This window comes from Rhinolophus ferrumequinum, chromosome 15 (genome assembly GCF_004115265.2).
Source record: "Rhinolophus ferrumequinum isolate MPI-CBG mRhiFer1 chromosome 15, mRhiFer1_v1.p, whole genome shotgun sequence".
In the NCBI taxonomy this organism is placed as follows: Eukaryota; Metazoa; Chordata; class Mammalia; order Chiroptera; family Rhinolophidae; genus Rhinolophus; species Rhinolophus ferrumequinum.
The window spans coordinates 41373815-41400727 of record NC_046298.1 but is presented as its reverse complement, the minus strand read 5'-3'; the positions used below and the strand labels follow the sequence as shown (position 1 = coordinate 41400727).

Here is a 26913-nt window from a genome sequence, read left to right as displayed (position 1 = left end):
ACCTGAGCCCTTTGTGCTTAATTACTACCATTTCTGTGTTTGTTCCGTTTATTTATTTTCCGTAGTACTTTTTTCTTTTTAAGTTTCAGGTGTAGAAAACAATGCAATATGTTGCGTTTATTTCTGTTCATTACCCATTAGATGCTGTTGCACTGATTCCTTTTCATTAACAACCACACTGTGGACTCCTCCCCATCTCCATTACCCATCATTACACTTTTGGTATGTATATTTTTGCTCAGTATCCTCTCACGGAATTATTTTTTTCATGTCTTTGGCTTTTTTGTTTTTGTCTGTAACCCATCTTGACTCCTACTGATTCAAGCCCTGGGACCGCTATTCATCACCCATCATGTTCCACCCCCATCCCCTTCACATCCCACAGAAAACACAAGTTGGGACCTAGTCAAAGTATAAATTTATATTTTGTAGGAAATGCCATATTACAAAACAGTATTAGATCCCCCACCCCCAAGCCAGATGACCCACTTTCCTCTGCAGGGAGATGTTCGCGTCCCATCCCACTGAGCAGGAGTATAAGGACTTAAGTAGTCTTCAGAGTAACAGGCAATTTCTTCTTTCAAGGCTGGGGCCCACGAAGCGCACTCTGCATGATGCTCCCCCATCTAGCCCTGGGCTGGAACTTAATTCCAGGAATTGGGAAATGGGGACTCAGGGAAGGGTCTGGACCCTGAGACTCCTGCCTGCAGGAGGGAGATGGGGAAGCTCTGCCTTGGGCTGGGGAATCCTCTCCCTCCTGCCTTTGGGGAAAAGTCAGGGTGGAGAGGGGGCAAGTGGGGCTCTGCTGCCTAGAGGGCTCAGGTCTGAGCAGCGGGGTGCCTCCAGAGTCCAACCCAGAAGAGCTATTGGGAGTTTACTGCCTGAGGACAAATCAGAGGTCTGGGGTCTTCTTTGGAATTTGGGGGGAGACTGGAGATGGTGGGCCATGAGAGGTATGAACTAAAGTCAGTCTTTGGGTCAGAGATGGTGCAGATACATATCCCCCCACCCCAAGAGATAAGGTTACCAGTTTCCATTGCCATGGCCAATTTCTCTGGGTCAGAGATCATGGGTAGAGGTCATAGTGGAGCCACCAAGGTAGAAGCACAGGTTAGAGGTGTGTGTTAACTGATAGTGGCCTGGCCAGAGGTCAGGAGGCACTAAATCCTGGCAGAAAGTTGAGGGATCAAAGAGTGAGCGGCTAGAGGCCAGAGCCATGGCAGGTCACACATACATGGCCCGGGACATGACAAAACCTTTGCCCTGGTAGGAATCGGAGGGACTAGAGTAGGACAGGGCGTCGTAGATGGGGTTGTTCTTGTCCAAGTAGTCTTCCTCCTCCTCTTCCTCATCCTCTAGGTCTAGGGAAAGCCTCTCCATAACAGGCAGCCTTGGAGGCACAAGGATGGGGGACCCCAGGCTCGTGGCCCCCAGGAGCAGGGGCCCTGACCGCTCTTCCAAGGTGGGCAATTCATGGTACCGAGGCATTTCCTGGGAGCGGGGAGGGAATAGGAGCCCAAGGTCACCTCCTGGGCGTGACGCAGAATCTCAATTTGCCTCTGACCCCAAAATCCTGACCATCTCCCCATGTCAACCAGACCTGACCTCACCCCTTGTTACCGGGGTCAGTATTGCACTGGGACAGTCGTATGGCTCGTCCCTAACTCAAAGGCCGAACACGGACCTCACCCTATCAGTGCTGGGTCTCTACTTTGTCTTTTGATTCCTGACCCCAAGTCTTTCCCCATGAACTTTGACTTCAATCGTGACCTCAATTACTTAACCTTAAGCCTGAAACAGCCCCTTAAACTTGTCTCAAACTCAGTATCTGACCCCTGACCTCCAGTAGACCGCTGAGGGGAGTGGTTGTCTTGTCCCACAATATCTGGCCAATGCAGATGTTTAGTCTTTGTTGACCGAATGACTAATCTCTAACCTCGTGTCCTTGGACTTTTTCAATTATAACCTCCCCCACTGAATTCTAAACACATCTCGATGCCCAAGGCTCTGACCAGAGAGACAGCCCTGAACTTGAGTTGTGACCTTTAGTCCTTGACCTCTTCTGACCCCAGCCCTTAAACCCAGACCCTGAACCCACCCTTGTCTTCCCCCCGCCCCCCAGCTCCTACCTGCTCAGCGCATGAGACGCCAGCATCGAAGTAGGGGGTCTTGAGTGGGCTGTGCTCCGAGGCCCCCAGAGTGAAGAGCTGGGAGGGCTGCAATTGGAGGGGGACAGGCAGGTAAGGACCCTTGCACAGCCAGCCTCTTCCCCCCAGCCCCTCCTCCCAGCCTGGCCTCAGTGGGGAAAGGTGGGGGTGGAGGTGGGGGTGGCCTGGGCTCTAGGGGAGGTGCTCACCATCTCTGGCTCCTTCATCTTTGCCTTTGGGGTCGGCGGCTTGTATGAAGGAGGCCCCTCCAGGCTGTAGGGTAGGAGGTAGATCAGGTGGAGGCTCAGACCCAAGAAGCCCTTCTCCCCCAGGGCCATTGCGCATGCTCATCCCTCTGCCTGGTCTCCCTTTCCACTGGTCCCATCCACCTTGCCTGGCTAACTCCTACTCATTCCATGAATTTTCTTCTTCCAAGAAGCCTCCCTGATTCTCCATGAGGATCAGGAACTCCCGTTGTATGGTCACATCTAGCTGTATCTTCCTGCACTTAACTGAATTTGTATTTGAAATGTTATGTCTGATGTCATTCAGTGATCACCCCAGAGTGAGCAGAGTCAGGGAGAAAATGAGCTCTTTGTTAAACATGGTATTCTCACTATGAGGAATTCAGTAAACATTTGTTAAAAGAATGAATGAATAAATGAATGAAATGCTTTCCTGTCCCCCAAACTGTGTTAAGTTCCCTTATTCTACATACCCACAGACCACAGTAATGATGGGTGCTTACTATGCCTTTAATCCCCAATTCAGATATCCCCTCTTCCAGGAAGCCTTCCATGACGCTCTGGCCTCACTCAGGTTCCCTACCCCATCCCTGGCCATGCTGGACCATCACTGGGGATGGTCTTTCTCCTCTAGACTGTGAACCCCAGGAGGACAGGACCAGGGCGATCTCAGGCACCACTGGGTCTCAGCACTGGACTAGGTATAGGAAAGGCGATCCAATAGCAAGTTGTTTTGCACTGACTAGGTGTTTAAGACATGGTTCGTATACTTTCTTGTGCATCAGAATGACTTGGGGGAGCTTGTCATAAATACAGACTCCAAGCCCTTCTCGTAAAAGTTCTGATTTAGTAGGTTTGGTGTTAAGCCCAGGAATATGCATTTTTAACAAGTGTCCCCCCCACCCACACACACACACTAGGTAGTGTTATTTCAGAACCATGTTGTCCCCCAAACACTTACTTGCTGGATGAATTTCAGCAAGTGATTTTAGCTCTCTGAACCTGTTTCCTCTTTCAAAAATGGTTATCATTTAGCTCCCTGTGAGAATTTATGTTTCTATGATGTATTTATGTGTGTGGATACTTTAAAAATGTTTGTCTCCTCATTGCATTCCTAACCTCCAGGGCCTGGCCCTGCGTGGGTACTTTCTGAGTACTTGTTGAATCAATGAATTGGATGTGCGGCACTGAGTTCACACATGTATAATGTATCTCGCCATGTCTGGTGAGTAATAAGTACTCTACAGAAAGGTGTGGCTAGTTTCCCCCAATATCCAGGCCCCTTCTTTCTCATACTAATACAGATTTTAGCTGATCACATGACCACTCAGAAAAAAGACTACATTTCCAGCATCTCCTGCAGCTGGCGTGGTTATGTGAATAGGTTCTGGCCAACGGGAAGTGAGAACAAGTGCTATTTCCATTTCCCTTCCCCACTGGCTTGGGGGCTTTGAGGCTGTGTATTTGTCTGGTTGTCAAATACACAGACAATGATAGAAGAGTGGAGACCGATCTTGAAATGTGAGCAAAGGCCACAAAGGTGGAGCAAGAAGATAGCAGGAGCATGGGTTCTGATGACGTCACAGAGCAGAACTGTCACACCCACACTTATGGAGACAGAAATAAACTCTCCTCTCCACCCTACTTAAGTCCTAGTTATTTTGGGTCTGTTTCACACAGCCACTACAGACAGATGATTTTTCTCTCACTTTCACTTCCCACCCCGGGGTTCCCCAGTTCTGGGACCCTTCCCCTCCCCACTTCTTAGGGCCCATCACTCACTCATCCTCCTCCTCTGCCCCCTGCAGCCTCTGCTCCTTCCGCTGCTGCCGGCAGATGAGGATGCCTGTGGCGGCCACCGCGGTAGCTATGATGGCCGCGATGATGGCCCCGATGATGCCGCCCGTGGCCCCCGCGCCTGCTGTGTTGGGGGTCTCTGCAAGAAGAGGGACAGTGTAAAGGGGTCTCCTGGAGCAAGCCACAGCTCCTTGTTCCTAGCCTCCCTCCCCAAGTCACCACCTACCTGCCTACCGCCTCTCCCAAGGGTGGGGGACATTGTTACACTCAGCTGAGCCTTTCTTGTGGGATAGTGGCGGACAACACCTACAAAAGTCTCTACCCCCTTGGAACGTACATTCTAGTTGGGCAGGGAGACCCAACAGTACAGAAACAAATACGATAGCTAATATGCCAGGTGGCAGTAAGTAATGTAGGATAAAACTACATAGCGGGAAGGTGATAAGAAGTGACAGAGCAGGTAGACAGACACTTTTTGCAAGCTGACATTTGAGCAAAGACCCAAAGGAGCTGTAAAGGGTGAGCCATAAGAATATGAGAGCATTCCAGGCAGAGGCGACAGCCAGTGCAAAGGCCCTGAGGAAGCCTCCTGTTTTTAAGCACTAGCAAGGAGACCATGTGGCCAGAGCAGAATGATGAGGGGAGGCAGTGGTGGGGTGGAGCTAAAAGGCAGGGAATTGAGAGGGACTCTGGGGTTAGGGTCAGACCCACTCAATTTATTACAGGGAATGGAGTCACCCAACCTCCATTGTAGGATCAACCTCCGTTGTAGGATCAGAGCTCCTCCAACCTAACAGGAAATGGGCTTGGGAGAAGCTCATGGCCCCCTGGCCTCTCCTGTGTAGCACTTCCCACTTCCTAAAGTTGTTATTGGAGCAATTACCTGTTTACGTGCCAATTTCCACACTAGACTGTGAGCTCTAAGGGCCAGGTCTGGCACACAGATGGTGTTTGCTAGGTGTGTAAGGAGGGGCCAGCATGAGTGTGCAGGACCTAACGTATGCCAGACTGACAAAATTCCCACCCTCCCATGGCGGGAGGAGGGGCAGGGGACTGGAAGAGGTGGTCCAGACAATAAACCAGAGGAAATACCTCGTGTGCAAAAACGCCACCCACAGCCTTCCCTCTTTCATCAAGCCCACTTTGCAGATAAGGAGATAAAGTCCCCCAGAGGAACCACGTCTAGATCCCTGGACTGTCCGATTGCCACAACATCCTGTTCCACAGCCTGGCGTCCTTGGGGGAGGGCTTGAGCGTGAGAGAATAAAGCAACTGCCTCACAGCCCATACCAGGTCATCTTAAATTGACTATTATTCCTGTCGTCCTTACTGACTGCACGTGGGGAGGGCAGGGCTCAGTCTGCTGGAGTCACAGCTGTGTCCCCAGGAGTAAGTGATCAAAACTGGTACTAGAAGTGCACTCACCAAGCCCCTCCAGGTGGGCGGGGCTGAGGGTTTGGGTTCAGCCTTACTGAGTCCCATGACAGCCTCAGGAGCAGGGACGAAGGCCACCAAAGGCCACCCTCCCACCCTCATTTTACAGAGGCAGCCATGGGGCTCTGGGGGAGCTGAGGTGAATGGAATTTAACCCCGCCCCTCCCACTCTCCCACCTCAGTCCCCAGCCTGAGGTGGGGAGATTTTCTGGTTGGAAGGATCAGGAGGGATACAGAGCTGCAGCTCCTCCCTCTGAATCACTGAAAATCCCCTCTGGCTGGGCCCCCAGGGACAGAGGAAGGAAGCTAGGAAAGGCCACTGTGCTATGGAGAGGGGACTTTCCTGGGTCCTCACTGTTCCCGTCTGCCCTGCACCCTCGGGCAGAGAATGCAGGGGGCAGCCCTCCCTGCCCAGATCCTCAGCCACTTTGAGTGGGGGTTGGGTCTGAGCAGCCTCTAGAGGATCAGACCATAGCACCCCTGCGAGGGTCCAGGAATCCAGAACCCCCACCCTGCTCTCTCAAAGGCAGGCCTCCCACTCACTGGTCTGGCCACTGCACCTGGGAAGGCAGCTTTGGTCCTAGAACCTTTGAGTCCAAGCACCCCAGCCTCTAAGCCTAGTTCCTAGTTCCACTGTCCTCGGGGCTCTCAGCATCCAAGGTTGTCTTTCAAGGACCCAAATAGTCAGAGCCCCCCATACCCCCAAGTCTAGCTCCAACAGGCTCCCATTCCCTGGGGTCTGGTTCAGCTCTTCCCACCCCGTGGGACTTAGCAGTCCCTGGTCCACCCCCCAAGGAGGGGGTCCGATGTATTACAAGACACCCCCGATATTTTCCTCCAAGGTGTTTATTAACTCCTGAGTGTCATAGAGCGGGGGCTGGGGCAGGCCAGAGCCAAAAACAAGTCTCTGGGGGGGTCCTCTGTGGGTCCCCCGTCCTCTCCCCCATGCAGCCCTGTAGACACAAGTCCAGTGTGTCATATTCCACCTCCCTCTGAATCCCAGGAAAGTGGGAGGTAGCATTCGAGCTCCAGTATCTTCCAGACAAACGAGTCCAACCAGTCTGGAACCCTTGGCTGGCACCGGTGGCTCTGTCTGTCTTTCTGTCTGTCTTGGAGATCACACGTAAACCGCCCGCCGGGAGATGAGTGAGCCGTCCAGCTGGGACTCCATGTCGTCCTCGAGTGCAGGCGACGGAGGCAACATGAGGCCTTTCTCTGCCTTCTCCTCCTCTTCCTCGTAGCCCTCCTCTGCATTCTTGCCATCTGGCCCCAGGGGCCCAGCGGCTGTCGTCGTCCAGAAGACAGGGCCCCCATTCCCAAACACCTGAGTTTTCGGATCATAGGATCCTCCCCCGCCGTCTCCTCCTCCTCCTCCTCCAGGGCTCTTCCTCCTCCTCCTCACCCTCAGCAGGATGAAGGCCAAGGACCCCCCAGCCAGAAGCAGCAGCACCAGCAGTGTCCCCCCCACGGCCCCCCACACCATTGGACCTGCGTCTCGGGGCGAGGCCCGGGGGGTGTCTGAGGAGAGAGAAGGAGGGGTGAGAGAAAGGGAGACACGAGGTCAAGAGGATACATCTGTGGGGACATAGCGGGGTCAGTGACAGGAATTAGGGAGATGACTGGGCAGCACGGAGCGGGGCAGGAGGGAGAACCCACTCACTCTTTGCTACAGGTTGGGCGCTGTATACATGGAGGGTTGCCAGCTGGTGGCCCCCAGATGGGTTTCCTTACACCCGCACAGTGTGATTAAACTTGCGAGCCAACACTTCAAAAACCAGGTGATTTCACGGAAAATTCCAGATTTTATTTGGGGGGAAAAAGATCAGATCTTGCAACACCAAACTCGCATCTGCACCGGGTGGTAACCTGTAGCTGAGTGAAGGCTGGTGACTTGAAAGGGAACGGAGTTCCGCACTTGGCCACCAGGTCACTTGCCAGGACCCAGTAAGCATGTGAGGTTGCAACCCCCTGGGGGTGAGCGTGTGGCTGTTTGATTCCAAAGCTTTTGGGCACCTGAGAGAAGGGGGACAGAAGGATGAGGGGCTTCCTGAGAGCTCCTCCCTCGGAGCGCTGGGAGCACCTGGTCCAGGTGGCATGGCCTTCTTCTTGACTGGACCACTTGTCCCCAGAGTGGAAAATGGGGCTCACAAAGCCTACTGTCCCTTCTCCCTCAAGTGTTCCCTGCAATGGCTGAACTGGTGGGAGAGGAGGGGTCTGCGGTAGGTGGAGAAGGAAGCCCGTCCTCGTGAAGTGGACTTTGTCCGGAGGGCTCAGGAGGGAGGTGTAAGAATGAAGGAGGGGCTCGCACAAGGGACAGACACGTTGCAATGGGAACCATGTCACACACACACCTCCCCACCTTCTGCATTTAGGGCCCACAGGGAGACTGGGGAGCCACTTACACCTAGCCTTCCCCTCCCTGCACCTCTGCACACAAGGAGGAGCGAGCACCCAGGCTCCAGAGGACATCGATTGCTGGGAGTTTTCAAAAAGGGGGTCAAGACCCATAGGCTGTCATCCGTTTAGTGACTCGCAAGCAGCAGTAATGAAACACCGAATGAAAAAGTGTGCCTCAAGTGTGAAGGGTAAGTCATATTGTAAGGGAATATATACTCGTCTGTCTCTCCCGGGACACTGGGTGGAAGCATGAAGTGGACTTTGTCCGGAATGCCTGGAAACCAGCTTCAGTGCGTTGGAATGTTTGTCTGTTTCGGGGGGTGGTACTTTGGAGACAGTGGGTGAGTGTTCATGTGTCTGTGGGTTGAAAGTTCTCCGAAGTCTCCCTGAAGTGATGTCTAGCCTGCGGTGTGGCCTGGGTACCCATGTTTGCACTGGCGTGAGCCCCACACTGTGTGTGACTACCTGGGTCTGCGTGCACTTGAGAATGTGGTTCCCCTGACCCCCTCGGGGAGTGACTCTGCCAAGAGCTGGGTTTTCTCTCCGGGTGAGGCTATCTGTTGGCACACTCACTGTCTGGGTCTGAACTTCTAGGGTGCTCGGTGTCCCCATTTCTCTTGGCATCCACCTGAAGGTGTGTGTCTCCCTTCAGGTGTGTGTGTGTCCCTGAGCGTGACAATGTGCTGAGGGCAGGCCAGCTGTCTCTCTGGGTATCTGGGTGTGTTCTCTGTGACAGTACCTCTGTGTAGGTCCATCCTATCACCCTGTACCTGTGGTTAACTTTGGGAGGGGATAGTCAGGAAGGAAGGGGTCTTTCCTTAGCGCTGTCTCTCTCTGGGGGTGTGATTCTGTGTGCACTCCTCCTGCCCCTGGTGTGTGATGGGCCGCCGAGTGTGTGTTTGATTGGGTGAATACCGCCAAAAGGGCCGAACTCTGAAGCTGGCATATTCCCAGCGGTGGACAATCCTGGGGTTTCTGTGTGGCTTATTTGGGGGAGGGGAGGCATGTGTTCATGGCTGTGTATTCCTCTTCAGTGTGACTACATCTGTGTAGGCACCCCTTGGAGGTGCCTACTGACCCAGTGTGGGTGGGGACCCGTTTCTCGGGTGTGTTTCTGGGGTAGAGGTTCAGTGGTGTATTTCCAGTTGGGTGCCTTGTTGGGTGGGTGGAGCTGACCTCCTCTGGGTGTGCCTTCAAGGGCAGGGCCTCTCGTTCGTCACTGTATTCCCAACATCAAGGGCAAAGCCTGGCCAAGAGGAAACCTCCACAAATATTTGTCAGATGATGGTTTGTTGAAAGAGAATCTCTGTAACGGGGTTTCTGGAGAGTTTCTGAGTGTGTGCACCTTCAGACGACTGTGGGGTTTCTTTCTCAGCATGTGTATGAGTGACAGTGTTTTCATGTATGAATTGTGCTGTCTGCCATCCTTGTTCCTTCCAGCGTGTCTGTGTGACAGTATCTCCCTTCAGGTGTGCGTTTGTGTACCTGAGCATGACAACGTGCTGAGGGTAGGCCAGCTGTCTCTCTGGGTAGGACCATCATATCTCGCTCGCGAGTGTCTGAATTCCTGAAACAGGGTCTGTTGTCACTTGGATATCTTTCTAGGTGTGTGTGTGTGTGTGTGTGTGTGTGTGTGATGTCTGTCTTCACACCTGTCTGCATTTGTCTGTGGTCACGTTTCTAAGGGGGCCCAGGCCACTGTCCCCAGTGTTGTGTGTTTTCACAGGCGTGTGGCAGTCACACTGGGAGGATGTTTCCCAGAATGGCTCTTCCTAGGTATGTGTGGCATCTCGCGGGCTCTGGCTGTTGTCTGGCTTTGTTCAGTGTCTTGGCTGTCCTCTCGGGGGGTGTGTGTCGTGGTGAGAATGGGTTTACATTATGGGTGAGTGTTTTGATTCTGACACATCTGGAAGCACAGGGTGTGTCTGTCATGCAGGTCCCGCTGGCTGCATGACATGAAGGGGACTCTGCTCCCAGCACAGGATCAGTGTTTGAATTTGAGGGCACAGGGCCCTGTAACAGTCCCTGCTTCCCTCGAGGCGTGCGGCTCTACAATTGTGATCTGACCCCATTTCCATCAGTGCACAGGCTGAGTTTGCCTTCATTCTTTTTCCCTCCGGCTACATGTCTTGGGGCCTATCTGTGTCTCTGAGTTAAGATCAGGGAGACTCGGAGAACAGACACATTTTGCCATCAGTCACCATTTCCAAAGTACCAACTCCAGAACCACAAACGTTCCACATGCACTAAACTAAAACTGGCTTCTCGATGGTACTGGCCAGCACTCACTGTTAAGAAATCTTTGTTTCTTACACAATTAGTTTCTGTCTAGCTGTCAGAGACGTGTCTCTCTCACGATTAACTGTGTGATTCTGTGGGTGTGTCCCATTGGCTGGAGCTCAGGGCAACGTCCCTGCATCTCTTCCTGAATCAGACCCTTCCCAGGCGTCTCCTTTGTAGGAAGCCCCCAGCACAGTCTTCAACCTCCTAACTCCTCTGTCAATACCTGCCCTGTCACCCCAATCCCGATCCTACCTGGGGACAAGAGAGAAAAGCCACACCGCCCTCCTCTCCTATCAGCGAGGCGGGTCTGAATCCCTCCCCCAGCCGGCGGCACAGCCTCCCCCAATGCAGCCCCAGAACCAGAGGGGAGGAACACGTGGGGAGCAGACCCAGTCATCACACGCCACCCCCAAGACCCGCTCACCGCGAACGAGGACCACCTGCTCGGCACGGCCTGTGCCCACAGCGTTGGTGACGGTGCAGATGAAGGTGGTGTTGACCAGCCTGTCCACCGAGTGGATGATGAGCTGGGGGCCCTGGGCTATTGCTGAAGCTGGTAAGACGCCCAAAGTCCTGGAGGATGTGGGCGTCGTGTGAGGGGGACGGCAGGGTCCACAGCGGAGCATAGTCCTGCTCCCCGAGGACACAGCCCTCAGGAGCCAAGCTCCAGGGACCTAAAACTTACTGCTTGGGCCCCCAAACCGCCAGCTCCCTCCTTCTGGCGGACTCACGGTTCAGGGCCCCAGCCCCTCCTCCCTCAGACCCAGGAGGCCAGGTCCACCCAGGACTCACGTGCTCCACTCATAGCCTGTGGGCTCTGGGTTGCTGCGGACGTCACAGCTCAGAGTGGCCTCACTACGGCCGAGGTACCAGTTGTCATCGTAGCCAGAGATGGAGACCTCGGGGGGATCTGGAGGAAATGGGGGGACTGGCTCAGAGACAGGAGAATCCCAAAGCAGGTGATAGGTAAGCAGATAGGTGGGAATGCTATAGAAACGGGGTGGGTTGGCAGGAGGACCCGTGGAAACTGCCAGGAGCAAATTCATCTGGGCTGTGTCTGCAGTAGACACTGTCCCCAGATGCCACTCAGATCACTTTGCGGAAGTTAGTGTTCAGTGCAGGCAGTGCCGGAGGGAGCCACTATAGACAATGTGTGTTATTTCTAACAGGCCCAGGGTAGATAAGGGAAGCTGATTAAATCTTGTTAAATGTTTAACTGAAGACACTGCCTGGGGAGCAGTGTAGAAAATGCTGAGATGGGGTACGGGTTATGTTTGGAAGGTGACTGAAATAGCTGGCAAAGTCACTATTTGGCAGGGCCTGTGGGAAGAGTGTCGGGGGAGCTTCTATGGTTAATATTAGGGGGTGTCGGCGTGGGCAGTGTTTGGAAGAGCTAGCATAGAACGTCTTAGAAGGGTCAGTATTAACAGGGCCCTGTGGGGATGACGGGAATTATTTTGGGGAGCAGGAGTTGGCATAGAGACCCCAGAAGAGTCAATATAGATTGTGGCCAGGGACACCCATTTAGACAGTGTGAATGGGTGTGTGTGTGTGTATGTGTAGACAATGTTGGGTTGGCCAGTGTAGACCCAGACCTACTGCTGACACAGCCAGTGAGGGAGCAGTTGGGAGCAGTGTTTCCCACTGACTGTGGCAGCAGGGAGAGCGCCTAGCGAAGCCCAGTGTAGACAACGAGGGCAGTGTGTGGCTGTTGCCTGGGGAGCCAGTGTAGAAGTGTAGACAGTGTGCAGTGTGCAGGAAAGCAGCGCCGAGGGCCAAGGCAGACATCACTCAGGGGCAGTTGAGACAGCATTGGGGGTGCAGTCACACCCTGACGCACTCACAGCGCACAGAGAGGGTGACTGGCAGCAGGTCTGGCTGCTCAAAGGTCTCGTGCTCCACTTTGCAGGTGATCTTGACACCATCTGCTTGGCTTGAGGGTACCAAGGTATAGCGGCTGGTGACAGTGACTGTGCCCGGCTGGGGCCCTGGCACCTGGCTCTCTTGGGCCTTCCCATCCAGGGGCGAGAACCAAGAGATTTGAGCAGGTGGGCGTCCGCCCGTGGAGACGCAGCGGGCCACAGGCACAAGCTCCTGGCTGAGTATGACCTCCTGCGTTTCAGCATGGTTCTGGGGCTGGGCTGGGGAGAAGAACAGAGGGCGTGCGTCACTCTTCACCTGCAGTCGTTCAACAAACACCTCAGCAGAGGGGCCGAGCAGTGAAGTGCCAACTGCCTGGGTTCAAATCCCAGTTCTGCTGCTCAGCAGCTGCATGGCTTTGGGCAAGTCATTTCCCAACTCCATCACTCAGTTTCCTCTTTTGTAAAGTGGTAATAATAAAAGTACCCACCCCATAGAATTGTGGTATGGATTAAATAAATTGATATGTAAAGCCCTTTGGATAGTACCTGACACTCACTGTGCTACCTAAGTGTTAGTTATTATATTATCTATTCTGCTCTGCTAGAAAAGCAGAGACAGTGTCCAAAAACCTGGCAGAGGCTGAGATTTAAAAAGAAAAGCCAAAGCAGAATAATGTGGTTCAGAGGGTCAGCTGAAAAGTTTCCTACTTCTTTTCCTATAATCACCATTAGATTGTGGTGGCAGAGTGAGAAAAAGGCAATGAAGATGTCCAAAGCTCATAATTTTTTGCCTTTTTCACCTATCCTCCTGGAAAACATGGAAAAATATTAGGAGGAATAAAAACCTCCACGGGGAATACAGCCGGCCCGGCGGCTCAGGTAGTTGGAGCTCCACGCTCCTAACGCCAAAGGCTGCTGGTTCAATTCCAACACGGGCCAGTGCCAGATAGATGGCTCAGTTGGTTGGAGCGCAGGTTCTCAACCACAAGGTTGCCGGATGGACTCTTCAATTCCTCAACTCCCGCAAGGGAAGGTGGGCTGTGACCCCCCCCCGCCCCACCCCGCAACTAAGATTGAACACGGCACCTTGAGCTGAGCTGCTGCTGAGCTCCCAGATGGCTCAGTTGGTTGGAGCGCATCCTCTCAACCACAAGGTTGCCGGTTCGACTCTTCGACTCCTCAACTCCCGCAAGGGATGGTGGGCTGCGCCCACTGCAACTAAAAATGGCAACTGGACCTGGAGCTGAGCTGCACCCTCCACAACTAAGATTGAAAGGACAACACCTTGACTTGGAAAAGTCTCGGAAGTACACACTGTTCCCCAATAAAGTCCTGGTCCCCTTTCCCAATAAATCTTTAAAAAAAAAAAAAAACTGGGCCTGGCGGTGGCTCAGGCGGTTAGAGCTCCATGCTCCTAACTCCGAAGGCTGCCGGTTCGATTCCCACATGGGCCAGTGGGCTCTCAACCACAAGGTTGCCAGTGCAATTCCTCGAGTCCCGCAAGGGATGGTGGGCTGCACCCCCTGCAACTAGCAACGGCAACTGGACCTGGAGCTGAGCTGCGCCCTCCACAACTAAGACTGAAAGGACAACAACTTGAAGCTGAACGGCACCCTCCACAACTAAGATTGAAATGACAACAACTTGACTTGGAAAAAAGTCCTGGAAGTACACACTGTTCCCCAATAAAGTCCTGTTCCCCTTCCCCAATAAAATCTTTAAAAAAACAAAAAAAACCTCCATGAGGAATAATAATGCCAACCCATAGTTATTGATGTGTGTGCATAACCAGACTGTCCCCTGAACTCTGCCTCACATCTCTAGTTGCCTTCTGGACCTCTCCATCTGGGTATCTCCTGAGCTTCTTAATGTGCTATAGCCCTCCTCTCCTTTCCTCTCCTTCCTCCTTCTCTCCTGACCGCCACAGCCTCCGATGGGCCTCCCCACCTCTTCCCTGGTCACCCCCCTATCTGTCCTCTGATGGCTCCAGGTACTCCACCCCATTCGGCCCCCCAGCCCCTGCTCCCACCCACTGAGAGGTCTTGGTGACCTGGTGCTGAAATCCTCAGGCCTCCCTTCTCCTTGGCTCGTTCTTCCTCCTTCTCCAGATCCCGGCCTCACTTCCTCAAGGGAGCTTTCCTGACATCTGACTCTCGCCCACTAGTGGCACTCGCATCAGAGGCTTAGCTGTTCTGCACTCCTGCCCCAGGAGGCGCCTGGTGCATGGTAGGTGCCCTCTATGTATCTCTTGAACAGAATAAATGATTACACAAGAAGAGAGACGTCTGAGAGGGGTGGGGGTGGGGAGAAGAGGTGTGCTTTGAGTTGTGCAAAACTGTGGTTCAGCTCCTCAAAAAAGTGTTTACCTGGAAATGGCACAGGGTAGACATCTCAAACTCTCTGGGGCTGAGAGGAGGAAAATAAAGTGTCCAGAGTGACATGGGACATTGCTGGAGGAAGGTGGGATTCCAGGGGAATGCCAAGATTTAGCAAGAAACAGCATCCTTTGAAAAAATGCCTTCCTGAGTCTGCCCCGTGTCACTAAATGGTTGTGCTGCTCACCCTCCTGTTGGAGTCAGAAGGCTGGGTGTCCCTCCTCACCATCCTCAATTCACGGACAAGCACCTACTACTAGCTCCTAAAAGTGGCCTTTATTCCATCTACTTCTTTCCACCCACCACCCCCTGCTTCTGCCTCTTCCAAGCCAATGCCTTCTCCCACCTGGTCTCCCAGCTTCCATCTACCTTTGTCTCCTGGTCTAATGCCACCACCCCCCATTATCTTTTTAATAATATTAACAATCTGATCAGTGTGTTTTGAACCCTTCTGATGGCTTTGGATGAAGTCCAGCCTCCTGTGAGGCTCATGCAGTCTGGCCCTGTTGGTTTTCCTGCCTTGTTGAAAGTCACTCCAGCCTGGGCACCAGCCTCCCCAGGCTCCTTTCTGTTCCTGGAACACGCCAAGTTCACTCTCACCTCCCAGTTTTTGTATGTGTTCCCTCTGTGCATCCATTCCTCTGCTTGTGGCTGTGTGCCCATGGGTGGCTCTTTCTTACACTTCAGGACTACACTAAGAGGTTTTTCTTCAACATTCTACCTAAATAAGGCCACTGCAGTGGTCTCTTACTCTGAGTATTACAACACTCTGATGTTCCCTTTGTTCAGTAAATTGATTATTCTTCTCTGGCTTTACCTCTAAAATATTTCCCACTCCTCCCCCACTGGTCGCCATTACCTCCTACCCGGATTTATGCAATTAATCCTCTGTGATCTCCCAGCTTCTACCCTCACCCCATACCTGCAGCCGGAAGGAGCCTGTGAAAACCCAAGTCAGATCATACCCTTCTCTGCTCAGAACTTCCCGTAGCTCTTGTTCTCCCAGGGCAAAAGCCAAAGTCCTCACATGGTCTACGAGGCCGTCTGTGATCCATGCCATCCACCATCTCCTTGACCTTGTCCCTGCTTTCCCCCATTCATGCATCTCCAGCTACATGGACTTCTTTGTTCTTTCTCAGATATTCCGGGGCAACCTGCTTCAGGACCTTTGCACTTACTCTTCCTTCTGCCTGGAACTCTCTTCTCTTAGATAGACCTCAGGGCTCCCTCACCTCCTACTTTTTGTTCAAATATCACCAGACCATCCTAGCTAAACTGTAACCTGCTCCCCTCCAACTTCCACAGCACCTATAACCACCTGACTCACTCTTCTTTTTCTTATTTTATTTATTTCTTATGTTATTTCTTATGTTATTTACTCTCTGGTACTCCCTTATTGGAGTGTAAGCTCCAGGAGGGCAGGGAGCTCTGTCTTAATCACCATTTATTCCTAGAGCCTAGAATAGTGTCTTGCACACAGTAGGTACTCAATATATATTTGCTGAACGCCTTGTTGCCTGCTGTATCCCCAACTTGCAGAACAGCATCTGGCAAACAGTAGGTGTTTAATGAATATTTGCCAACTGACCGAAGACCATGGAGAAAGCAGAGAGAGAAATAAACCCGCAAGGGGGTTCTCCCACACCGAGCCCCTCCCACCTCCCTGCCATCCCACTGCGGCTCACCTGTGGCTCTGAGCCAGGTCACCCCACGACTGGTGCCCTGGGGGAAGGTGGCAAACTCGCAGGAGTAGTTGCCCTCATCCTCCACAGTCAGCCCCCGGAGGACCAGCGTGGCGTCCCGCATCTCTATCCCCCGGCCCCACTTGGGCCCGGTGCTCTGTCCCATGGCGAGGAAGGACAGCCGCTCCTTGCCAAATTGTGGGCTGGGGAAGCTAAGACCATGCGAAGGGTGAAAGGCGGCCACACTCTGGCTCTCCTTAGGTGGGTCCAGGCGTTGCCACGTCACCTGTGAGACATTGCCTTCAGGCCCTTGAGTCAGTAGGTGGCACGGCAGCTCCACAGTGTCCCCCAGGCGGCCTCGTACCTCAGGTGGCATGCGAACTCGCGCATCTTGGGCTCCTGGGGAGAAAGGAAACGGAGAAGTCAGGTGGGGGAAGGACCGAGACACTTCCAGGCCCAGCAGAGCCATAAGGAGGGGGCTCCACGGGGAAATGCAGGCCAATAATGCAATGAGCAAGCCTCCTCCAGGTCCCAGATTCCAAAAAGGCCAGCAGGCAAAGATATTGAGGAAAACTAGGGACATTTATGAGTCCAGATCAGGTTACATGTTATTATGGAATTACTATTAATATTCTTAGATGTTAGGATGAAATTGTGGTTATGCAGTATTCCTTTTTCTTAGAAGATGCAGGGTTGAAATGTCATGTCTGTAACGTACTCTCAAATGTTTTTTTACCAAAAAAAAACCACAAAAAAAGGTACAGAAAAAGCGACGAAGCAAATGTGACCAAATGGGACCCACTGTCAAGTCTAGCAAGAAGGGGAGGGAGGCTCCTGGGTCATTCTTCCAACTCATACAGTATGTTTGAAATTTTTCAGTATCAGATGTTGGGAGGGAAACAAAAATCCTCTGAAACTAATAAAAGCCTATCACAAAATAAATGTTTAAAAATTTGAAGTGTGAGGACTGTCTTCATCCTTTGCTGCACAGTGATATACTTTCCCTCATCTTTCTATAAAACCTACATCTCTCTTAGCCTACCTTTTTTTTGAGGGTGCAGCTCACTCACAGTGGCCCCTACAGGGATCGAACCGTCAGCCTTGGTGCTACCAGCACCACTCACTAACCAACTGAGCTAACCTGCCACCACTTAGTCTATCGTTTTTCACCCCCTTCTTTCACCTGCCCCCTACTCCATTTCAAGCCACAGCTTCCTGGCGCATGCTTTTATGAGCCTTGTGCACCCCCACCCCCCACCCCACCCCCGCTGAGGCAGTGGGTCACTGGTCGCTGGTTGGCGGCTCACAGCAGCTCATGGCAGCTCTCGCTGGCCAGCGCTCACCATCCCTGGCGGGCCACCCCTGGATAGCCCTCCACAGCACCGCGGCTCACTCTGAGCTCCAGCTGCTCACAGCAGCCCCGCTCCAGGGAGAGCTGTTGTTCACAATCTTAGCTGTAGAGGGCGCAGCTCACTGGCCCATGTGGGAATCGAACTTGAGACCTCGGTGTTAGGAGGACCACGCTCCAACCAACTGAGCCACCAGGCTGGCCCACAGTCTTGTCTTTTCTTTTCTTTTCTTTTTTTTTTTTTTAAAAAAAGGCTTATTGAGATATAATTCCCATTCATCCATTAGAAGTGTACAATTCAGGGGCCGGCCCGGTGGCTCAGGCGGTTAGAGCTCCATGCTCCTAACCCCGAAGGCTGCCGGTTTGATTCCCACATGGGCCAGTGGGCTCTCAACCACAAGGTTGCCAGTTCAATTCCTCGACTCCTTCAAGGGATGGTGGGCAGCGCCCCCTGCAACTAAGATTGAACACGGCACCTTGAGCTGAGCTGCCGCTGAGCTCTCGGATGGCTCAGTTGGTTGGAGCGTATCCTCTCAACCATAAGGTTGCCGGTTCGACTCCCGCAAGGGATGGTGGGCTGCGCCCCCTGCAACTAGCAACGGAAACTGGACCTGGAGCTGAGCTGCGCCCTCCACAACTAAGACTGAAAGGACAACTTGAAGCTGAACTGCACCCTCCACAACTAAGATTGAAAGGTCAACAGCTTGACTTGAAAAAAAAGTCCTGGAAGTACACACTGTTCCCCAATAAAGTCTTGTTCCCCTTCCCAAAAAAAATCTGGAAAAAAAAAAAAAAGAAGTGTACAATTCAATGGCTTTTGTATATTCATAAGGGTTGTGCAACAGCACTGTAATCAATTTTAGGACATTTTCATAATCCCCCAAAGAAATCCTTGTACCCATTAAAGTCACTCCCTGTTGCTCCCATCTCTCAGCCCCTAGCTATCACTAATCTACTTTCTGTCTCTATAGATTGCCCTATTCTGGACGTTTCATATAAATATATGGCCTTCTGTGGCTGGCTTATTTCACTCAGCATAATGTTTTCAAGGTTCGTCCAATGCTGCAACACGTGATAGTACCTTGTTATTTTTCATGGCCACATAATATTCCATTGTCTGGATAGAACACATTTTGTTTATCTATTCAGCTGATGGACATTTGGGCTGTTTCTACTTTGGGACAATTATGAATAAAGCTGCCGTGAACATTTGGGTACAAGTTTTGTGTGAGTATATGTTTTTATTTCTCAGCTTATGTTTTGTTTTCCCACTTTTAATAAAGACTGGAATAAAAAAGATTTTTCTGTTGTGCCAGGCAGTACAGCATGGCGACTGAGGGTACAGACTGCACATTTTCGAATCCTGGCTCTACCACTTGCTGGCTGTATGACCTTGGGCAAGTCATTTAACCTCTCTGTGCCTCCGTTTCCTCAGCTATAAAATGAGGATAATAATCATGCCCACCTCTTAGGGGTTGTTATAAGCATTAAGGAATATTTGTAGAGCGCTTGGCTCAGGGCCACAGGAAACACGAGATCAGTGCTTATCAAATAAACACAGCCAGCTAAGTATAATTACAAGGGGCCCTTGACACACAGCCTCGAGGGAAGGCAAAGGGTACACGCCCCCATTCTCAAGGGTCAACTGCTGCCCAGCTCTCTCTGACCGATCCTCTGGCAGGGGACAGTCTCAGGGGCTTTTATCAGTGAAGGCCATTGTGTGATAATACACAATCTCATGGAATACCCACATACTCCCGCAACTCAAACCCAACGGTGCCACCTTGGGAGATGGGGCTGCCCCCCTCTGCAAGGGCCACACTGCAGAGTCTCAAGAGTGCAGGACCCTGGAGCAGACCACCATGGGCTTCTTTCTAGCTTTTTTCAGGTGGGTGACCTTGTTTCTGAGCCTAAGCTCCTCCATCTGTAAAATGGGGATGTTTAAGCTGCCCAGCAGGGTCCCTGTGACAATTCCATGAAATGATTTTCTCCCATAAGCTCCTCATAGAGCCTAACACGGCTGAGTCAAGCAGAGGCGGTCAGCTGCCCACTGCAGTCCAAATCCGCTCTCACTAGTATTTACTTTTGGCCCTTACAGCATCGTTTCAAATTGAACTAGCAGCACAGAATGGTCTGGAGATTAAATGTCAAAATCCAGACAAAAACGGACGTGGGGCGCCCGGTGGGGGGTGGGGGGCAACGGGATGGACAGGTGAGCTGAGGAAGGGCCAGGGCCACCCCATTCCTCAGGGAACTCCCTCAGGTGTCAGGACCCTTCACCCACCCGGCCCCCAAGGGCAGAGTGTGGGACAACCAACGGTGCCCAAAGGCTCTATACCTTTCTAGCTGGGTGAGGAGGGAAAGGCACTGAGGAAAAACATCCAGGCTGGTGAGCTAAGGAGAACAAAGTAGGGTGGGACCAAGGAGTTAGGTTTTCTTCTTGAGGCAAGTGGGAGCCATTGTGGGTCCCTTAGTTGGAGAATGACTTGGCTTAAACCAAGGGGGTCTGAAGGGAAGGCGAAGCTGGGCAAAAATGGATGATCAGATAGCAAAAGTTCCTGGCAAAGGTGTCGGTCAATAAAAAGATCCAGAAATTAAAACTGAAACTGAGTGTAGATCTTGAAGAGATTCAGTGATGGGGGAGAGAGCAGAACCTGAGAGAACCTTCGCCCTAGTCATTCTTTCCCATTCTATGCAAATCTAAATCCTGACTCAATAAACAGGAACTGGGTGTTAGAGGGTCAGCCCCTGAGGACATGGATTTGTCTGTCCTATTCCCTCCAGTATCCACAGAGCCTAAACTAGGGCCTGGCAGGTAGTAGGTGCTCAATAAACACTGCTGAATGAATATCAGGCTCTGTACTGGGAGCGGGTGCCACAGAAGTGCCAGGCCAAATCAGGTCCTCCAGGAGTTGACATTCTGGTGGCAAAGATAAATATTGCACAAACAGTCATCATCAAGGATACTGTTAAGACTGAAGGGGGTGGGGGAAGAACCCAGAGCAGGGGCCTAAGACATCTGAGGGAGGCCAGGAGGGCTTATTGGAGGAGGAGCCTGATTCCTTTCCAAAGGAAGTCAAGCCCGAGGCCCACAGAGGCCCACAGAGCCCCACGCCCCTCTCTCTAGGTCCCTGGTCCCTCCTGGGAAGCAGATTTCCTGTCCTAAGGAAGTCCTTGTGATTCCAAGATGCCTCCATTTCTCTTCTAAGGGAGGAAGCCCTCCCATACCTCGGTTGGTGTCTCAGCACTGTTGGCTTAAAAAACAAACAAACAAACAAAAAAAACCCACTTTTAGCTTCTTTTGCTTTCTTTATTATTATTTTTGTTGTTGTTGTTTTACTTTTAGCTTCTTGTGGGGCAAACGCCTCTGGTAGTTTTTTCACCCCCATACTCTGTCCCAGATAGCCACACACCTCTCCCCCGTCCCTCACTCGGTTCTAAGATCCTGCAGCTATCAGGTTCCCATTCGAAGTTTCTAATTCTGGATGAAAGAACAGCATGGCTCAGCAGCCCCTGTGGCATTACCCGTCCATTTTTTAGGCATTTCCATTTCAGTAAAAGGTTTAGGATCTCACCCCACATACAATCCATCAAGAAATCCTGCCAGCTCCATCTTCAAAATACATCTACAAGCAGACCACATCTGACCCTGAAACTGCCGCCATCCTGGTCTAATCCACGGTTACCTACCCCCTGAGTCATTCCCCCCATGGAGGATGGCAGTGGCCTCTCAGTCTGTTCCCACAAGCAGCCAGAGGGTTCCTGTTAGAAGCTACAGCATAGTAAAGCACTCCTCTCTGCTCAGGCCCTTCCGTGGCTCTCTCCTTACCCAGAAAAAAACGCTCAAGTTTTTACATTTGGACCTCATCTCCCAACCTTTCTGGTTGGCTCACCCTGCTCCAGCCGCACTGACCTCTCCACTGTTCCTCAAACGTGTCAGGCATGTCCCATCTCAGGGCCTCGGCACTTGCTGTTCCCTGATCCTGGAACACTCTTCCCCTACATGTGCCCACGGCTCCCTCCCTCATTTCCTTCACGTCTTTACCACCCTAATGATAAAAACTCGCAGACTCTGCTTTATCTTTCCTTTAGCACCTGATGTATCTTCCCCACTAGAACACCAGTACTGGGGGCAGGGATCTTTGTCTTCTGTGTCTTGTTTCCTGTAGCACCCCCAGAGCGTAGCACAGTGCCTGGCACACTGCAGGAGCTACATACATGTGATGAATGAATGAATGAATGAGGATGGGAAATCAACAGTGCACTAGATCACACAAGCTGAGGTTGAGTTCGAGCTTGGGGTTTTTCCTGAGGGCACTGGGGAGCCACAGAGAGTTATGAGCAGGGGAGGAGCAGGATTAGGTTTGTACTTTAGAAAGAGCCCTCAAAATGGAGTAGGGCAGAGACCCAGGGGAAGAAAGGGCACCTGGACCAGGTAAGGGCAGTGGGGATGGAGGATGAACCAGACTGGAACACATTCAGAAGTTGGAATGGTTGGGAAGACATTGAGGCTGACAGGCGGTGGTGATGAAGGGGGCGGGCTGATGTCCACATGATTTGCATTTCAGACGGTGCGGGGTGGGGGAAGTGAGGCCAGGAGGGCGGCTGACCTGGGGCTAGGACCCTAGTGTCCAGCATGCTGCGGGGGTGGGGGAGGTGCCTGTGCCCTGACCTTGGCTGGGATGTGGCCAGCCCCACAGTGGGGGAGAGTGGCCATGGGAACACTGGCCTCCCTCAGCTTCCCTTGGGAAGCTAGACTGGTGACAGTTTCATGAGATGTCAGTTGGGTCCCCAAACACACTTCCTCTCCCTTTGGCCCGGGCCTGCAGGCTTCCTGTAGTGGCAGAGTAGGGTGTACCATGTGAGCCCAGGGGAAAACTTTGGGGAACAGAGACACAGAGCCTGGGACCCTGGGATCCAGGGAAGGGTAGATCAAGGCAGAGAGGAGGTACAGTGACTTAATGGAACCCTGGAAGAGGAGGGGGCTGGGGACTGGTCTCCAGGGTCTGAGACTGGAGCCCTGCCTGGCTGGCTTTTGGGGGTTTGGCTCACCCCCTCCAGACTTATAAAGCTCCAGTGTGACCTGCCCTCTCCCACAGGGCGCGGCCGGACTCCAGCAGGCCCTGGAAGGCTAGCGTGCTTTAAGCGCTGGCCTCAGCTGCTGCCTCAGCCACCTCGTTAATTAATTAATTGCATTAATCACTGGGCCCACCCCCACAGCAGACATCCGGGAGCCGGTTTGGGGGGGCAGTGAGCAGCAGCAGTAGCAGCCAGGATATGGCGCTGGCAGCCAGGCCTGGATTTCTGCACCTGCCTCCCCTTTCAGCAGGGGCTTGACACCCTGAAGGCCTCCCTTTTGGGGTCTCATATTTCTGGGGGTGAATCGCTAGGACTGCTCTTCCTGGCTGAGCCCCTCAGACAGAACCCCTCACATGCTGCTCTGTCCAGTCCAGAGTTTACACCTAAACATTTCTGTCTCTCCAATCTCATGTCTCTCTCTACATCTGGTTCTTAAGGCCTGAATCTGCCCTCTGTGTCCCCAACTCCTAGGGGCTCTGGTCTCTGCCTCTGCGTCTCTTACAGTCTCTGTCACTCTTAACTGTCTCCCAGGAGTCCCTGGTCTCTGCTCTGTGTCTCTCATATTCTAACAACTTTATTGAGACATATTCCCAGACCGTACAGTTCGTCCATTTAAAGCGAACAGTTTCAACGGCTGTTAGTATATTCATAGATCTGTGCATCCACCAGCACTATCAGTTTCAGACCATTTCACTAGCTGAAGAAGATACCACATCCCTTAGCCGTTCTCATATTCTCTCCTCTGTATCTCCGCCATCTGCAGTCTCAGTGTTTCTGGGTCCGAGTTTCCCAGTCTCTGGAATCTGGCTCTTGGCATCTATTCCCCGGGTCTCCGGTCTCTCGAGGTTTTGTGGTCCACATTTTTCAGGGTCTGTTTCTCTCTGTCTCAGACCCTGGGATCTCCTTGCCTCTGGGTCTCCCCATGTCTCTCCACATCTCTGACACACTTTCTCTCTGCCTGGACCATCTCACTGGATCCTTTCATCTCCTCCCCCTCCTGCTTCATTTCTCTGCATCAATGGGACATTAAAAATGTAACAGCGTCCCAGTCAGCAGCGGGGGAGCTGGCTGTCATGCCCAACTCCCTGTCCCTCCCGTGTCCACACTCCCTGTGGCCCCCGCACACTGCTGGCCTTGAGGCGTCTGTGCCCTGACCTCCATCAGTCACGAAGAAGGTCTTTTCGGCTCCCTTCCTGTCGCCAAACCTCTAAGACTCCTTAGGCGGTTCCTGCCTTTATCCTGGGGTTTCTGTCCAGTTCCCTACCCCTGCCATTCTCTGTCCCATCCCAGTGTCTTTCTGCCCCATCCTTTCCCCCATCTGTCAGCTCCGTTCTGTCTGACCCCGTCCTTAAATCTGTTTCTGCCCTGTCTCTCTATTGGCTTCTGTCCCCATTTCTGTATCTCTATCCTCTCCAAGTATCTCTCTCCCCATTTCCTTGCTCCGGTCCCCCTTCCCTCATGACAAGAGACAGCAGGCCTACAGTCCCTTCTCCTCCCACCCTCCTGTGGGGCTGCTGGCTGACAGGGTGGGCAGTGAAAGCTGGGGAGGACTGGGGAGGGAGTTGGCCCAGCAGGACGCCTAGGTGGTGAACCCTCATTCCTGGACACCACCACGGAGAAGGAAGTTTAGGAGCTAGAGACAGGTAAACAGAGATGGGAGCAAAGAGAGAGATGGAGAGAAGGGAAGAGAGACGGAGCTTGGAGATGGAGACAGAGATGGGGGAAAGAGAGAAGGAAATGAAGAGATGAAGGGGGAAGAGAAAGTGAGGCAAGGAGAGCGGAGGAGGAAGGGAGAGAAGAAGGGAGAGACTGAGGTGGGGGAAGGGAGGGAGGGAGAGGCAGCTAAGGATGAAGGGTCAGGAAACAGGAAGGCCCCCTCCCCAGGTGCTAAGAGCTTTCACAAGGGATCAGTGGGACCTCCCACTTCTCTCAGTGGCTGTGCCAAGAGGGATCCGTTTTACTAAGGAGGAAACGGAGGCACCTTCTGGAGCCCACCCGGTAGAGCAGGGCCAGGAAAGACTCTGCAGTCTACAGTCTGGCTTCCCAGGGTGAGGCTGGCTGTGGATCCTGACCTTTTGAAGCCTCTGTGTCCTCATCTGCAAGACGGGAACGGGAGAAGAACCTGTCTCCTATGGCGATCTAGAGCCTTCCATGAGATCAAGCACCAAGTCAACACCTGGGTCAAAGTGGGGTGGAGTCTGAGCATTCCCCCAAGGGTGGTAGGTCCTGACCTCACGTCCCCTACTCTGGCACAGAAGGGAGAGACGGGATGGAAAAGGGTACCCAGTTGTGGGTCAAGGCTGGGAGACCACTCAGAGACATGCTGGAAAAATGAGTCCAGAGGGGCGACCCAGGTTCCCCCAAATCCTTGGGGAAACCCAGGACCCCGAGCTTCCAGCTGGGAATAAACAGCCGGATCACCTGCAAGGGGCGGGGCCAGAGCCTGCTTCACCAGTTTCCTCCCAGCCCCTCCTCCCCTGAGGGCTGCGCCCCTCACCCACCCGGTTGGGGGAGGGGAATAGGAGGGGGCTAGTGGGCTAAGCAGAGGGAGGGACGGGGGATGAGGGCGGTGTCTCCTCCAGTCCACCTCCCGCAGTGGCTCGGAGGACAAAGGCGCGACTACAGCAAAGATAAGGTCCCGAAACTCAGGAGTCCGGTACCAGGAGCCAGGAGAGCGCCCGCACCGCCCCGCCCGAGCTCGGCGAAAGTGAAACCGGGAAAACTTCCCCAGGGACGTCCCAGCCTACGTACGGGTCATAAAGAAAAGATCCCAGCCTGCGAGACTCGGCCTCCTACTCCACTTCCTCGTCCACCCAGCTGACCGAGCCTCCAGCTTCCAGACAACCTTCGGCCCTCGATTATATCTAGAACCCAAAAGACAGGGTCCCTGCCCACATTCTGGATCTCAGGAGACATTCCAATGCCCACAATTAAACCTGAAGCCCGCGATATAGGGCCTCTCGCACACACTCCCATTCTACCTGCGACCCAGGAGACAGAGCTTCCTGCTCACAATTAATCTGGAACCCACAAATTTAAGCTCCTGCCCCCAGTTCTACCAGGACCCCAGGAGACATAGCCCCTAGCCTTCATTCTACTTGGGACCTAGGAGGCAGAGCCTCCAGCCCCTAATTTTTCTGGAACCCAGGAGTCAGAGCCCTCAGCTTCTTGAAGCCCCTCCCCAGGTCACCCCAACTCTCATTCTCGTCTCTGCAAGGGACCGAAAAGTCGAGCTCCCCGCCCCTCTCAAAAACCTCGACATCTGGCCCCCTGCCCTCAATTCTTCCTGGGCCTCAGACGCCCAAGCTTGAGAAAAGGAAAAATGGGGCTCCAGGGGCGGTGATCTCGCTTCATCATCGTGACCCTCCTGTTGGGGGGAGTGGGAGACTATCCCCCATTACTGAGGGAGGAAGCAAAGACAGAAACCCAGATCCAGGTTAACTGAACGGCGGGGTGCGGAGGAGGCGTGAGGCCTCGGATTTAACCCTTTTGGCGTCAGAGTCTGAGGAAGGGGTAGGAGGTAACAAAAGTCCGGTGTAGGATGGAGAATTGGGATTAAGAAGGGTGGTAGGGGGTGAAAGGGATGCAAAGGTATGGATTGGAGTCTCAGAGAGAATGGGGCGTGTGGGGGTCGGAGTCGGTGGCGCCAGTCAGGAAAAGGGAGCAAGACGGGGACTCGGTGAACTAGGGGAGAAGTGGGGGAAGATGCTCAGGCTACCCGCCCTCAGAAGGTGGGGAGGGGTTGGGTCCGCGAGGGGCGAGGTATGCCTGCGGTCTCTCACCGGTTTCTTGGAGCAGCAGCAGCAGCAATGGCAGCAACGGCAGGGTCGGCGACGATCTCGACGGCGGGAGGGCTGCGGCCCGGGCCATGGGGGGCCCGGGGTGGGAGTGGGCCCGGGCGGGGGCCTGTGGGCCACACTGCGTGCGCCGATCGGCTGGGCGGGCGAGCAGGTGCCAGAGGGGCTCCGGCTCCTGGCCGGCTCCTGCTAAGCTGTTTCTCCCGCACTGATCTCAGGGGCTCGGCTCTCCCGGCTCCGTGCCCCCGGCCCCTCTCTTCGTTCCGCCCGTTCAGACTTGTGACGTCACACGGCCCACCCCTTCCCTGACCCCCCACCGGCCGGACTGATCTTGAGCTCCGGCCCCGCCCACTCCTGGGATTCCTTGTTGTCCCTCCCAGTGATTCTACGACGGTCCAGCCCAGCTTTTTGCCCCGCCCCCTCCCAGAATTCTACACTCCCCGCCCTCCGGCATTCTGCACCCGCCC

At 53.2% G+C, this 26913-nt stretch overlaps 1 protein-coding gene across 3 annotated transcripts; it reads right to left on the bottom strand.

Moving 5' to 3' along the window:
- Positions 1–433: 433 nt before the first annotated feature.
- NECTIN2 (nectin cell adhesion molecule 2) lies at positions 434–26805 on the bottom strand. Of its 3 annotated transcripts, XM_033128097.1 has the most exons (9): positions 26432–26805; positions 16226–16621; positions 12148–12444; positions 11096–11213; positions 10728–10876; positions 4175–4328; positions 2357–2420; positions 2130–2216; positions 434–1491 (listed from the first exon to the last, which is right to left on the bottom strand). In XM_033128097.1, the coding sequence occupies exons 1-9, from the start codon at positions 26517–26519 to the stop codon at positions 1225–1227; spliced, it is 1620 nt and encodes a 539-aa protein (XP_032983988.1). In that variant the 5' UTR covers positions 26520–26805; the 3' UTR covers positions 434–1224. The 3 variants fall into 3 exon arrangements, with proteins under 3 accessions (XP_032983988.1, XP_032983989.1, XP_032983991.1); XM_033128098.1 differs by lacking the exons at positions 434–1491; positions 2130–2216; positions 2357–2420; positions 4175–4328 and adding an exon at positions 6452–7141 and having other exon boundaries at positions 26432–26802; XM_033128100.1 differs by lacking the exons at positions 434–1491; positions 2130–2216; positions 2357–2420; positions 4175–4328 and adding an exon at positions 7163–7636 and having other exon boundaries at positions 26432–26800.
- Positions 26806–26913: the final 108 nt, after the last annotated feature.

Excerpts from the sequence above, each read along its gene's own strand:
- NECTIN2 (XM_033128097.1), bottom strand. The coding sequence starts at position 26,519 with ATGGCCCGGGCCGCAGCCCTCCCGCCGTCGAGATCGTCGCCGACCCTG. Across the intron at positions 12,445-16,225 it reads GACCTGGCTCAGAGCCACAG|CCCAGCCCCAGAACCATGCT; the intron begins GTGAGCCGCAGT and ends TCTTCTCCCCAG. Across the intron at positions 10,877-11,095 it reads ACAGGCTATGAGTGGAGCAC|GACTTTGGGCGTCTTACCAG; the intron begins GTGAGTCCTGGG and ends CACATCCTCCAG.